At 45.7% G+C, this 14,776-nt stretch overlaps 1 protein-coding gene across 1 annotated transcript; it reads left to right on the plus strand.

The window, feature by feature from the left end:
- The first annotated feature begins 1,037 nt into the window (after positions 1-1,037).
- On the plus strand, positions 1,038-14,263 carry Ebpl (EBP like). The gene is made up of 4 exons (XM_040740636.1): positions 1,038-1,285; positions 11,113-11,182; positions 12,539-12,677; positions 13,250-14,263. The coding sequence occupies exons 1-4, from the start codon at positions 1,115-1,117 to the stop codon at positions 13,488-13,490; spliced, it is 621 nt and encodes a 206-aa protein (XP_040596570.1). The 5' UTR covers positions 1,038-1,114; the 3' UTR covers positions 13,491-14,263.
- Positions 14,264-14,776: the final 513 nt, after the last annotated feature.

The following is a 14,776-nucleotide window of genomic DNA, read 5'->3' on the forward strand; positions in this document are numbered from 1 at the left end:
AAGAAGCAAAGACATCATTTCTGCAGATGTTATCTGCCACTATGAGTGACTGGGGCGAGTTTTTTGTTTTGTTTTGTTTTATCCTGCGCCAGCAATCTTTTTGACAAGGTGTAGGTAACAGAACTCACCTCCTAGCCAACCATTTTAAAGCATCTAGCTCAGTGGCACTCAGTTTGCTCACACTGCCATGAAGCCAACCTGCAGAAATGTCCTCTGTTGCAAAGTTAGAATGAACTCTACTAAACAACTGCCCTCCCCTCTTTCCCAGAATCTGCCTCCACCCCGGAAACCTGGGAGTCTAGTAGGTGCTAGACAAGTGCTGTGTTGCTGAGGCATGTCCTCAGAGGAGGCATACGGCATGCACGTCCCCAGAGGAGGCATACAGCATGCACGTCCCCAGAGGAGGCATACGGCATTTGGCTTCTGAGAGTTAAATATTAGAAATAGATCAGGCAACCACTTTGGATTTTAAAGTCCTGGGGAGTGCTGGGTATGGGTGGTAGCATGGTGATGCTAGCCTGTGGTTGCTGCTCTCAGGAAGTCAAGGGAGGAGGATAACCTAGAGTTCAATCAGCCTGGGCTGCAAACTGATTTCCATTTTAGCCTGAGCGATGTAGCTAGACTGTATCAAACACAAACGAAACAATGGTTAAAAGAGGGATAATGAATGTAAAGATCTTTGCTTAGGTCTCTCTATCGTTCCAATTTTAGTATATGTGCTGCGGAAGCGAGTGCTTGCTTAGGTCTCTTTCGCAATACTTGCTTGGCCTTTTCATAACCTTTGGTCTCAAGATTTAGAGTCTCTGGGCAAAATCCCCTACGTCTGGACTTTCACTTTGTGACTTAACCTTTTAAACCTGTTAGACATCAGACTTCGTATATATTGTGGAAGCGCTTAAGCATGTAAAGCTTGAGCCTGGGTCCAGGTACCATCAGGATAGAATTGGCCTGCAGTGGCAGGCACAGCGGGTTGATGGGCTAGCCCCCTAGGAGGCATGCCCTTGAGTAACTCCGCCCACAGAAGCACGCCCAAGAGAAGGTCCGCCTGCAAGAAGACCCGCCCACGAGAGTCTAGTTTGCGTGCTGGGCTGGTGCTTGATTAAGCCCGGAACCCATGGATGAGGACTGGGCGCTGTGCCCGGCGGTGGGCTCCTCCTTGCTTCTGTGCTCGGCTCTGCTGGCCGCGGGGTGCGCGCTGGGCCTGCGCCTGGGCCGCGGGCGGAGCGCGGTGGAGCGTGGGGTGCTCGCTTGGCTCTGCTATGATGCCCTGGTGCACTTCGTGCTGGTAAGCATTGCCCTGTGGCTGCCAGCCTCGGGTTCCGCCCCGTGGAGGAGGGCTGGGAACCTGAGGGCCGGATGTCCCGGGAGGCCTCAGGGCACCACCTCTCTCTCATAGGCTGGTTCCCTGCACAGACTGAGCCCTACTTCCCATGTGCTGCCTGGTCTTCTATCAAAGGTATCCCCCAACTGAGACTTGCTAGAGGAATTTCTCCTCCTCCTCTCCCCACACCCCTCCCCTCATCTTGGCTTATCTTCTGTGGGTGAGATATATCTAGAAATCCATTTCTTGTAGCTTTCCTAATTTTGTAGAATATAGGTTTTTAAAGTATGCCCCTATGAATTTCTGAATTTCTCGGATGTCTCTTAATCTTTTTCTTCTCTAGTTCTATTAATTTAGGTTTGCTGTCTTTTGGTTAGTTTGGGTAAAAGTTTGACAATCTTATTAATCTTTTCAAAGAATCAGCTTTATTGGTTTTTTGCTTGTTTTATTAATTTTTGCCTTGGTTTTAATTATTCCTTCCGATCTGCTGTTTTGGAGTTGGGTTTATTCCTGCTTTTTCCAACTCTCAAGATGCATCATGAGGCTATTAATTCTAACTTTGTTTTTCTTTTTTGTTGTTGTTGTTGTTGTTATTGTTTTTGTTTTCGTTTTTTCCAGACAGGGTTTCTCTGTGGCTTTGGGGGCTGTTCTGGAACTAACTTTTGTAGACCTGGCTGGTCTTGAACTCACCAGGCTGCCTCTGCTTCCGAGTGCTGGGATTAAAGGTGTGCACCCCCACCGCCTGGCTCTGTTTTTCTTTTTAATGTAGGCTCTAAAAACTTTAACTTTCCCTCTTAGAACTGCTTTTATTTCATCCCACAAGCTTTGGTATTTTGTGTTTTAATTTTCATTTAATTCTGAGATCATTTTTAAAATTTCCTTCTTGATTTATTCAACTACTCACTCATTCAATAATCTGTTATTTAATCTTCAGTGTGTGCATTTCTGGTCTAATGTACTCAAGCTGCAACCAGAAAGCAATCAGATTCTGTGTACACATATAACCTGAGTGGCCTCTAGCTCAGTTTCCCGAAGAGGCCTTGTTCTCCTCTGGACTCTCATGAGTCACTCTGCCTTATCTCTCAGTATTCTGGTCTTCCAAACCTTTGCCAGAATGGCCTGTTAAGCTCTGCTTAGAGCATTCTAGGGCTTTTCTAGCCCAAGGTTTCAAACCGTTCACATTCTTCTTACACTTCAGTTCCAAAGCCCAAGTCCCACAGGGTCAGGTTTACCAAGTTTCTGTATTAGTTACTTGTGTTATTGCTGCAGTGAAATCCTGATGAGAGAAATTAAAAGAAGTGTTAGTTTTGACTCCCAGTGAGGGGCTGTGGTCCCTTGTGGCAGGAGGGTGTGGCAAGGGCAGGAGGCAGCTGCAGTGATCGGGTCCTCAGCCAGGAAGTCAGTCCATGGCCCCTGCTGACAGAATGGTACCACCCTGGTGCACAGTGGGTCTCCTCATCTCAGTTAACCTAGTATAGATAATCCCTGACAGGGAATTGTTCTGATGGTGATTCCAGATCCCATCCAATTGACAGTTAACCTCGAGATTAACCATAATGTGGCCTTAAAGTTCACCTAAAATAAAGTCAATCACTGTTTTACTTTACTTACTTGGGGTGGGGGGTGTGCACCTGCCATGACATTGCATATGGGGAGCAGTGGACAGTTTGCAGAGTCTGTTCTGTCCGTCCCACTATTGGGTTTTAGGGATCAAACTCAGGCCCCAAGGTTTGACTGGAGGGCCTTTATCCGCTGAGTCATCTCGCTGGTCCCTCACCCCACTTTATAAGTAACCAATGGGACTGTGCACAGGTAGTTCTACTGAAGTCTACTCCCTCCACAGGTAAAAATATAGTTTTAAATACCTTTTTAAAAAATAAGATCTGATCTACACTTGCTCTCTTGTGAAGCTAAAGTCCATAGTCTTGAAATAAAAAGAAAGCACTGTGTTGGGCAATGGTTTAGGTCTGTGTGTATTGCCAGTTAAAGTTGCCAATGCCAGGTGTTTGCAAAGATGAAATTCCTTCTTTCCCAATGATTTTCTAGTATTATGTGTAGAGACAAGATCAAGGTTCTTTACCTCAAAGCCTTTGTTTATAGAATTGACTTTTAAGCTGCACAGTCTCCTAAAGAACAAGGGTAGCAAAACAGGTACAGTGTATCTGTCACCACAGCGATTGGGAGGGAGGCAGGAAGATGAGAAATCCAAAGCCCTCTTTGGTTACATTGTAAGTTCAAGGCCAACTTGGGCTACATGAGATCTTGTCTCAAAAACAAACAGCCCAAAAACCCAGGTTATAGTTATAGCATTCCAGAAATATAAAAAGGTATAAAGATTCTCAAAAAATGTATTTGTCTGTCATCACCCAGTTTAAGTTGACTTTTCAAACACAGACTGAGGGATCATGGCACATGCCTCAGTCCACGGCACCTGGAGGTCTGGTCTGATGTTTGGAATGGGTCTGTTCTCCTGCTCCAGATAGGAAGACTGCCCCCAAGGATCACGCTGTTGTCTGCTGTGAAGGGCTCCTTTGGGATTGCCCTGATTTATTCTTCCCACCTAAGGTTTCCTTTTCCATCTATGGAGTTACCATGACAAGCACAAGCCACTTGGTTGATAATTGAATCTCTCTGAAGCTGAGGCATACCTTAAAGATCAAGTAAGCCCACGTTAGTTACTAACAGTGCTTTCACTCGTGTCTTTCACTCCACCCTGAGATCAGTGGGGAGGACTCTTGAATTAGCAGTGAGGCCTGTAAGGAATGTCCTTGCCTGGATTGGCTATGGTTAGCAGTTTGCTCAAAGGGTATGTAGTTCTCTTGTTATCATCTCTGCCTTTTATGCTATGGCTGTCTGAATTATTAGCTGCAACTCAGCTGCTATCTGCAGGATTAGGCCTCAGGAACTGCTCTCTGAGGGGATTCTGTTCCCTCTGGCCCCAACTGTTTCCCAGCTATGAAGGGAATGTCTCTAAGTCTGTCCCTCTAAATAACTCAAGATTCAAAGTTGTGGTAGAATTCTGCTCCTCAGAAATGCCGAATAGCTAGTTTAAGTAGCTCGCCTCCTCTCCTCGAGTCTGTGCAGACGCCCTCAGCTTCTCCTTGGCCCTCCTCATAAACCCTTCTCCATGGGATGGAGAGATGGTTCAGCTTTCAAGGCTAGGCTCACAATCAAAACTAAGCCCTTCTCCATCTGGATCCTCCCTGCCACTTGCTGCCAGCTAGTTGCTGACCCAGCCTCCTGACTACGGGGGAATTTTATTTAATGAAACACATCTTTGCATCATTAAACAAACGTTCCAGAGCATAAACAAAAGTAACACACCTTGAAATAATATCCTATAACATTTCCCCTTTTTGTCTAAGCTAAAAAATGAAAGGTTATAACTTTAACTGTGCACAATAAGAACACTTATCAAGTAAAGATTACATTGGCAATGTAATAAATTCTAGTTCATTTGTGTATTTTATTGTTTTTTTAATATTTTATTTATTTATTGCAGTCTTCTGCCTGCATGCCAGCGGAGGGCAGCAGATCTCATTTAAGGTGGTTGTGAGCCACCATGTGGTTGCCGGGAATTGAACTCAGGACCTCCGGTAGAACAGTCAGTGCTCTTAACCACTGAGCCATCTCTCCAGCCCCCATTATCTATCCATCTTAATGAATCTAAAATTTTATACCCAATTACTCTCTGGCTGCAGATACTGATGTAGCTAGTGGGATGTGGGGGGGGGACAGGTCTTAACTGTGGGTGTGGCCTGAGCTAAGTGTTGAGGGTGGGATTGGATGGTGAGGTGGGCTTGAGGGGTTACCTGTGAGGTGGCTTTGAGGGGGGAGGGTGAGAAGCAGCCGAGGCAGGCCGGTGGAGAAGAGAGCAGCAGACTGTGGCAGGAAGCGAGGGAGGTGAGCAAGAAGCTCCCACGGAAAGAGGCTGAGTCGGAAGCCGAGAGGCGTGAGCCGGAGGTTGGGGAGGGATGGACAAGTGCACAGTGGGGACAGTCTTGCTGTGTGCTGTGTGCTGGGTGCCCAACTGCCGTGGGACCAGCTGGTCCTTTCATCAGCCTCCGTGGGATTTCGTATTAGCATATTGTTCCTGCGGTGCTCTGTGTAGGCTTGTTCTTCAGGGTAGAGGGCAGTTGTGGCCTGGGTTCCATTTGCAGCGTTCAGGCTCTTGGTTTGTCTGTGTGCTTGTGTGTCGCCTGATTCTAGTTTCTGCCACCAGCTGCCCCTCACCCTCCACTGCTGTCTCCCGCTGAGTGTGCTCTTGTGGGGAAGACTTTCCCCCACTCTCAGCATTCCTTAAGTGGCCTGCTCTTCGTGTAGGGCTGAGACCGGCTGAGCTTTCCCTGTCCATGTCACCATGGCCGTGTATTTCTTCATCTCATGTTTAGGCAGCCATGTTGGTAAGACTTTAGAGGTTTGGGTTCTGACATTCCCAGGAGACACAGCTCACAGCATTTTTTTTTTAACACATAAACGACAGCAAAGCAAGCACAACTGAATCCCCGTGCTTTTGTTTTTAGACACAGGATCTCGCTCTATAGTGCAGCTGTGTAGCCCAGGTTAGTTTCAAACTCACATTCCTCCTGCCTTGGCCTACATGCTGAGGTCATAGGTGGTGCCACAGCATCCAGCTTCAAAAACTTTTCATGCCACAAAATGTTTTTCTTATATCCTTGATATTGGAGAAGATATGGGTGAAATATCCTAGTCCCTGGTGATTCCTTATAACATTAGACCAAATTTATTTTATTCATTTCATTATATTATTGGTGTGTGTGTGTGTGTGTGTGTGTGTGTGTGTGTGTGTATACACATGTATACATGCTGGTTGGATCTTGGCCACCTATAACTTCTTTTTTTGTTGTTATTCCATGTATTTATTAGGAGGGGTGCATGTGGAGGGCAGAGGACAGTTTGCAAGCCTTAGTTCTCTTCTTTTACTGTGGAATCCTGGGAAGCAAGCAAGTCAGGCTTGGCAGCAAATACCTTTATCCACTGAGCCATCTCCCTGGCCTCCCATGACTTCTTCCGTCTGTTTATCAGTCTGTACTGTAGAAGGTGAAGATGCCATTGACCAGCTGTCCTTACAGGTGACTGCTTCCAGTCAGGGAGTTACCCCTCTAGAGTTGGTATGTTCCAGTCCAGTCGCCTGTAGCCAAAAGCGTGGCCTCCTGTAGCGATTGGGGTGGTTTGACTGAGAATGCCCTCCATAGACTCATATATTTGGGGAGGATTAGGCGATACAGTCTTGTTGGAGGAGGGTGTCACAGGAGGCTTTGAGGTTTCAAATGCCCACATCATCCCCAGTTAGCTCTCCATCTGCCTGATGCTTATGGATCCAGATGTAAGCTCCCGGCTTCCCCTCCAGTGCCATGCCCACTTGCTGCCATGCACCTTATCCATTGTCCTCGTTTGCTTTCTGTCGCCGCAACACTCTGACCAAAAGCAGAGGGGAGGAAAGGGATTACTTCACCTTCTACCTCCAGGCCCCGGTCCGTCAGTGAGGGAAGTCAGGCTGTAGCAGCTCAGGGTAGGACCATGGCGGAAGGCTGCTTGCTTGTTCACACGCTGGCACACGGTCAGCTAGATTTCTTGTGCATCCCTCAGCTATGTGGCTGGTGGAGCCTCCTGCAGTAAGCTGGCCTCAGGCGGCACGATGGGCTTCCTGTATCAGTCAAGACATCCCTTACAGGCGTGGACGGACAATCCCTTACAGGCGTGTGGTGTGGACACTTCCTCTATTGAAACTCTTCTGATGGTCTTCGTCACCCTGACAGCTGCAGCAGACTGGCATGTCCTTAACAGATGGAAATCAATGTTCTCTTCAAAGGGTTGCTGTAAACCCAGGAGCGATGTGGCTCACACTTCAAATCTCAGCACTTGGCTGAGACAGGAGGGTTTGAGGTGAAAGCTAGCTCAAGCCACAGATTGAGACCCTGCCTCAAAACAAACAGATAAAAACAAGACCTGCTATGAAGATTGAATGCCATTTGTGACTGAAAGCAGTGCTTCTCAACCTGTCCATATAGCAGTCACCCTAGGATTGGCTGACATTCTGCACTGGTGCCAAATTCCCAGATGAGATCTGGGTTCTTGGACCAGGGTTGCAAGGACACAGGGTGTCTGGCACTTTCCCAACCTCAAAGGTTTCTGTTGTCTCTGCCTGCACCCCTCAGAAGCTCCCCTGTGCCCCTTTGATCTTGTTCTTGTAGCAGACAGTCTTAATCCTCATGTCCAGTCCCAGTGAGTCTCAGGACTCCCATCTGGTCCTTACCCTGAGAACAGCCGTCTCAGCAGAAATGAGGATTCCCTCAAGAGGACAGATGTTCTCCTGTCCTAAATCCAACACTAAGCCCAACAGCGTGGGTGCAGCAGCACTAGTGTGATTGACACCAAGGTTCCACAGGAGCCATCACTAGCCACTGGTAATGCCAGGTGACAACTGTCTGCTGGAGCTGGGAAAGACTGCATCAAAAGAGAGAGGTCATTTAGTGGGAGAATGGCAGCTGGCAGTGAACATATCTAAAGTCAGTAAAGCCTGGGGGAGGGGCTGCTGCAGCTGGTCCTCCCATGAATGGTGGTGCAGGCTGTTACCATGACAACCCCAGTGTGATTAGGCTGAGGCACTTGGTCAGATCTGAAAGTACTAATGTGTGTCAGCAGGAGTCACGTGGGTTCCACTCTCTACCTATCTCTGCTCTAATGCTGAGGGCTACATTGTATCCAAGTCTTCATTCAAATACTATTCAAGCAAACACTCCAAAATGTATTTGCATACAAAGTAGCTACTTTTTTTTTCTGTGAAATCTATCTTTGAGGACTGAAGTGAGTGTATACACCATTTCTTGTAAAATTGTTATTTAATCCTAGGTCACAGTAGCTTCCAGGCAAGACACTGGCTTCTTTTGAGCATTTGTAGTTTCTACAAATCTATAAAATGCATTGTTACAAGCCACAGGTCTGGAATAACAGAAGAGAAAAATGAGGCGGGACTTTGTTAACTTCATCTGCCATGATACATGGTCTTTACAAGTGACTTTGCTAGTTGCTCAGTTAGATGGAGTTAGCTTATTCCTGTTTTAACCTTGCAATAGGAAATATCCCGTTTGTAAGGCCAAATATCTTGATGTCCAGAACCTTAATTTTTTGAAATAGCAAACTTGGAATAAATGTCTTGGCAACCTTCTGCAGACCTCACCTCATTGACAACAAGAGAAAACTTGCCCATCATATGCCATCTAGACCCTGAGACAGCAGGATGAGCATTTCAGGGTCTGGTCATTTACCATAAGGGCACGTGTTGGGAGCATAGGAAACCCTGAGTGAATGTTTATTAGTGACAAGGCCATGTCAAGAACCCCAATGCTCCAGACCCATGGAAATGGCAAAGTCTTCCCCTGGTCAGGCTCAGGGAATTAGCACAGCCTCCCTGTGGTCTGCGTGTGAATGTTGACAGAGTATATGGAAAGCATTGACCACACTCCTAGCTGAAGTGTCCGTGTCTGTCTTCATTCCCTCATCACCTATCAGGCTAACATGACTGAGCTGTGCAGGATGTGGTGGGCATGGGCAATATTTTTTAGGTTGCTTTCTGTTTTTCCCCTTTGGGAATTTTGTTATATATATATATATATATATATATATATATATATATATATATATATATAATTTTGGTTTTTACGAGACAGGGTTTCTCTGTATTGTTTTGGAGGCTGTCGGTCCAGCCCGGCCTCGAACTCACAGAGATCCGCCTGCCTCTGCCTCCCAAGTGCTGGGATTAAAGGCATGCGCCACCACCGTCCGGCCAGCTAATGTCTTTTAAATGTATTTTTTTGTACATGGATGCTCTTTCTGCATTTGGTGGAGGGTATCAGATCCCATTATAGATGGTCATGAGCTGCAATATGGTTGTTGGGAATTGAACTCAGGACCTCTGGAAGAGCAGCCAGTTTTCTTAACCAATCTGACTGTTTCTCCACCCCCTAATTTTTGTATGCTAGCTATCCCAACTTATGTAAGATAGAATCTCAATGTAGTTTGGATTTACTTGTCCCTGATGACTAAAGGTGTTGGAGATTTCTTCACAGGCTCCTGACCTTTTGTATGTCACTTGAGAAATGTTGTTTACTTCACTTGACCATTCGCTTATTGATTCGTTGACTTGTTCTTTTGGTGTTAAAATTGTGGTTAATCTTTTGGTTAGTATTAAGGTCTTTATATACTCTGGCTATTAATCAGAAAGGCTGAATATGGAGTGTATGTTGTGGTGAAAGTCTTCTGAAGCTAATAGCTTCCTGTGTTGATTATGAAAAGGTCCGAAATTCATGCTTTAACGGTGGAAAAAGTAAACTTTACAGTTCATTAACACAAAGTGAATTCCTGTCCGGAACCATGTAGGTCTCTTTTAACGATGTTGGTCCCTTAGAAATCACACCAGATGGTTTCTGCTGTAGTTACTATGTGGTTAGAGCAAACTTGGTCAGGAGCCCCAGGAGTCTTCAGAGTCAGGGTCACTGGTCTCATTCTGTGATCAGATTCTGCCTCCAGTGTCTTGCTGAGTTTGTTGTTGGGGAGAGTATGTGGATATTAGTATAGCTGCTGCTGTGGCGGGCCTGGGCCTACTTATTTGTGTCTCTCCCAAGTTCTTTCAGGGGCAGAACAGGCCATGCTCACTTTCCAGAGATACCATCTGAAAGAGGTGACATCTAATGGGAAGGTCCTGGGTCATTGAGGGATGTGGTAGCCCTCATGGGACCCCTTGGTAGTTCACACAAGGGGATTGCTGTTACAGGACCAAGCCTAGCTTGAGATGTGGTTTCTTTTCCACATACAATCCACCATTCTCCATCCACCACAGGCCCGGCAGTCTAAACTCTAAGCCCCTGCAATGGTGAGCTGAAGAACTCTTTTTCCTCTGAAGTTAGCCTTTCTCTGTCACGCTGCTGTGGTAACAAAAAGCAGCCAATGTGGTTGCTGGGAAGGTTTATTAGCTTTGGAGGAAGGGAGAGGGCGTCTCAGCCCTTACTATTACTTTGGGAAGAATCTCACAGTTACTAAAAGTTGATGCGTTTTCCCTTGGCCTCGGTGGCAGCTTTGTGAGATGACACTATACTACCACAACTCTGGTGTAGGTTGATACAGTCTGCTACTCTTTAGTTTGAGACAAGATCTCATGCATCCCAGGCTAGTGTAAACTGACCATATAGTCAAGGTAATCAATGTCACCTCAGGTAGACCAGTGAATTCTAGCTGCTCGACTTTTGGAAGTGTAGGCAAATAAACTTTCCCACGATCCATCACTAAGTCCAAAGAAAGTCTCTCATGTTTAAAGTCTTCCTGAATTTGCCCTTATGCAGCACAGGAAGAGGGCTCAGCTCTTTAGACATTTGATGGGCCACATGCATTTTATCTTTAAGGTTCAGCAATGAACTGCTGTGAGAGTCTTCTCCAAGATTTAAGATCCTTGGAAAAATCTAAAGCTAATTTTTATTTATTTTGTACAACAGTCAAACACTCTCCTTGAAATTTTCACTTTGCTTTTTCTACATAAGAGCACACCTCTGATTTATAATGCCAGGCGTTAACAAGTAACATTTATATTTGGTTTGACCACATTCATTTCCCAGTCTGATTGCCTCCAGAGATTAGAAGGTGTGGTCCTCCAGGCCACTGGCCAAGACGTGGACTCCTTACAGAGGGGAAGGGGGGAGCCGCTGCCGTGCATGTGTCTGCCGTGCCGCCCTGTGGTGATGAGGCTAAACAGCCTGTCTCCCTTTTCTTCCCTCTAGGAAGGCGCTTTTGTCTACTTGTCTGTAGTAGGAAATGTTGCAGATTCCCGAGGCTTGATTGCATCTTTATGTAAGTAATTAAAAACATTTGTATGTGATGAAATGTCTAGGAGATTAACTGCAAGAATTGCTGTGGATGAACTGAATGTCTCTATCACCTGTTGTACGGTTCCATTTACATGTCCTGTCCAGAACAGGTGACTCTGTAGAGACAGATAACAAATTCTGGAGGTGGGGATGAGAGTTGGGATGTGGAAGGGAAAGCGGGTGACTGCTAATGGGTGTGGGTTTCTCCTTTGGGATGTTCTCAGTTAGATTGTGTCTATTCACGTCTGTGAATGTGCTAAACTTGGAATTGTATGCCATGTGAATTACATCTCAGTAGGCTGCACAGTGAGCAGAGTGTACAGCTGGGGTGTGGTTCAGTGGTGGAGCACTTGCCTGGCATGTGTGAGTCCCTACACAACCCTGTTAAACAAAGACACCAAAAGGCCTGCAGGAATTAAACTGGGTGCTTCCCCCGTAGATGTTTTGTGTAAATTTACTTTTTAAAACTTTAGTTTTGATAGGTGTATGGGGGGATGGGCATGTGAGCAGTGTCCTCAGAGGCCAGCAGAGGGTGTCAGCTCCCTGGAGCTGGAGTTACAGGCCTGAGCTGCCCTGCATGGATGCTGATAGCTGAACCCAGGTTTTCTGGAAAAGTATGCATAGTCTCAACTGCTGAGCCACCTCTCCAGCCCCCAGTTTGCTATTGATTGTGTATCTATACCTGTCTTCTAAATAATTCTTCAAATTCCTCCTACCCTGTGGAGCTGTCAGGTAGTTTCCCCATCTTCTGACACTCATTGTAAATTGACCAACACTGACTTCCCAGTGTGCTCTGTACCAGGGTGGCTACGTCAGGGAGGCAGGCACCAGCATCTCTTCCTAGCTTTCAGGTTTGGCATCTGCAATTGTGCATTGTTTACTGGGTGTCTTTCTTCTTCCTTCCTTTCTTTTTCTTTTTCTTTTTTCTTTTTTTTTTTTCTTTTTTCTTTTTTTGGTTTTACGAGACAGGGTTTCTCTGTATTGTTTTGGAGGCTGTCGGTCCAGCCCAGCCTTGAACTCACAGAGATCCGCCTGCCTCGCCTCCCGAGTGCTGGGATTAAAGGCGTGTGCCACCACCGCTCAGCTCTTTATTTTATTATTTTACTCAGCTTTTGTTTTATCTTCATTTATTTATTCATCGTCTGTGTGTATGGTATATGCAAGTATGTGCGGGTGTGTGTTTCAAGTTTTTATTATTTTATGATTTTGCATGAATGGAGTAGACTGAGATGCTTGACTGAAATTGTTTATTGCAGCCCATTCATTGCACACTGCCTAAAAAGTTAACAAGAACAACTGTTTGCCAGCCGGGAGAATAACATGCGTATTTTGCCTTTAGGGAAAGAATATGGCAAGGCTGATGCAAGATGGCTGTATTTTGATTCAACCATTGTGTCTGTGGAAATTCTGACTGTTGTCTTGGACGGGCTTCTGTCATTGGTTCTCATTTATGCCATAGTCGAGGAGAAATATTACAGGTAAGTTCACTCCTGTCCAGTGGGAAGGGAGAGACAGTAGCTGCCCAGTGTCCGCATGGCATTTGGATGTAGTTGCAAGCATGTTTATCCACAAGACAAAAGCTTTACATAGACTTCAAGGTGTAAAGCTTTTTCATAAATCTGAGAAATGGAAGAGTCCTCCCAGCTCTTAATCCCCTTTCCCTAGAACTTCTACAGAAAATTAGCAGTGATTTTCCTTGATTCCTTTAACCACATTTGCAGACACATTACAAATTTGCACGGGTATCGTGTCAAACATTGTTAATATTTGCATGATTGACTGTGTGTCAGTCACAGATAATGAAGACCCTTTATTTACATATTTCGTTATTCTCACAGTATCCTTTTAGGAAGGATGTTGTCATCTTACACCAGATGAAACTGCTGGTGTCGAGTTGATAGCCCGGTCTCTTTGAGGGTCAGTGGTGGCCTCACTGAGGGTGCTCAGGTGTGTTTAGAATGCTAAAGGCTGTTAGAACAAGGCTGGGAAGGGCAGCGTTGCTTCTGCCGGTAAAGATGTCCCAGCTTCACTTGGAGTCTTCTCCCCACAGGCATTTCATACAGATCACCTTGTGCGTGTGTGAACTCTACGGTGGCTGGATGACCTTCTTCCCCGAGTGGCTCGTTGGAAGCCCCAACCTCAACACCAAGAGCCGCCTCTACTTTTGGGTCTATTTGGTGTTTTTTAATGGTTTGTGGGTTCTGATCCCAGGACTGCTGCTGTGGCAGTCCTGGAGGGAACTGAAGGAGACATATTGCCAAGAGGCCACTTTAGAGAAGAAGCACTTGTAAATTCTCAAAATGTTGCATTCTGATGTTCTGCTTTATGAGCCAGAATTGACCAAACATTCCATTCAGTAGTTCATTTTTACACTGTTGTTTCCAGACAGCCAATACAGATGGGCTGGAAGGTGGCAAACTTTGTTGTTTGCTTTTGTCCTTTATTAAACACTAATATAAAGAAAAGAAGGGGCGTGGGTGTGGTGTGTGCCCAGCACTCGCAAGGCCCTGAGTTGCACTCTTAACACTACAAGGGGCTGGTGTAAGATTTCGCTTGTAATAAGATCATGTTAATGAGATGCTCTTATGTCTTGCATAATTGTTATGCCATATTCGTAAATGAGTATTACAGAACACTGTAAAAAGTTGCCCAAATTTTTATTCAAAAACAAAACAAAAAAACACACATTTGCTTCAGGTTTTATTGTTCTCAGTGGTCTCTTTGGGTTAGTGTCATAACCTAGACATAAAAGGAATGATTCTGTTGCACTTATGTTTTTTCAAATTTGCGTACCCAGTAGAAAACATTAGCAGTACCTGGAGTGGTGTGGAGTGGTAGTGTACATGTACACGTGGCAAGCTGAGGAGGCTCATGGGTTTGAGGTCAGTCTGAGTGACATAGCATATATCCTATCTCAAAAAGAAGAAGAGTGTGGGGGGTGAGAAATGGTTTTTCTGTGGAGCAGCTGTCCTGGAACTCACATTGTACACCACGATGGTTTTGAACGCACAAGATCCGCCTGCCTCTGCCTCCTGATTGCTGAGATTAAAGGTGTATGCCAACAGGACCAGCTGGTAAATCTTAACAATGTAACTATAAAATAAAATTCAAAAGGTCACACAGTAGGATATATACCCTAACAACTGGGTGACTGAGGGGAATGGAGCACAAGCTTGATGTCTGTGCTCTGTACCAAGATGGGACAGGGCTCTGATGTGTTTCAACTTGTCAGGCTTGGTGGCAGCCACCTTTACCCTCTCAGTCATTTCACTGATTCAAATGTGGCTTTGTGCTCCACGGGCTTCCCTGCTTTGGGGGGACAGTTGTGGAGGAGGCGTCCAGAAGAGAGACTAAGGAGGGGGTACCCCCAGTGGTGGCCTGTTGGTCATGCCACATCTCCCTTGAAAGAGTCCTCTCTGTGGGTTGGAAGTTATCCCTAGAAGTTGTACCTTGTAACTGAGAGATTTGACTCCCAGATACAGACCTCACAGAATGTCTGATGTGGACACCAGACCCAGATAGTAATTTTTCTCCACCAATGTTTGGAAACAGATGCTCACACTATGATGCACACACA

This window comes from Mesocricetus auratus, unplaced genomic scaffold (assembly GCF_017639785.1).
Source record: "Mesocricetus auratus isolate SY011 unplaced genomic scaffold, BCM_Maur_2.0 Super-Scaffold_100707, whole genome shotgun sequence".
NCBI lineage: Eukaryota > Metazoa > Chordata > Mammalia > Rodentia > Cricetidae > Mesocricetus > Mesocricetus auratus.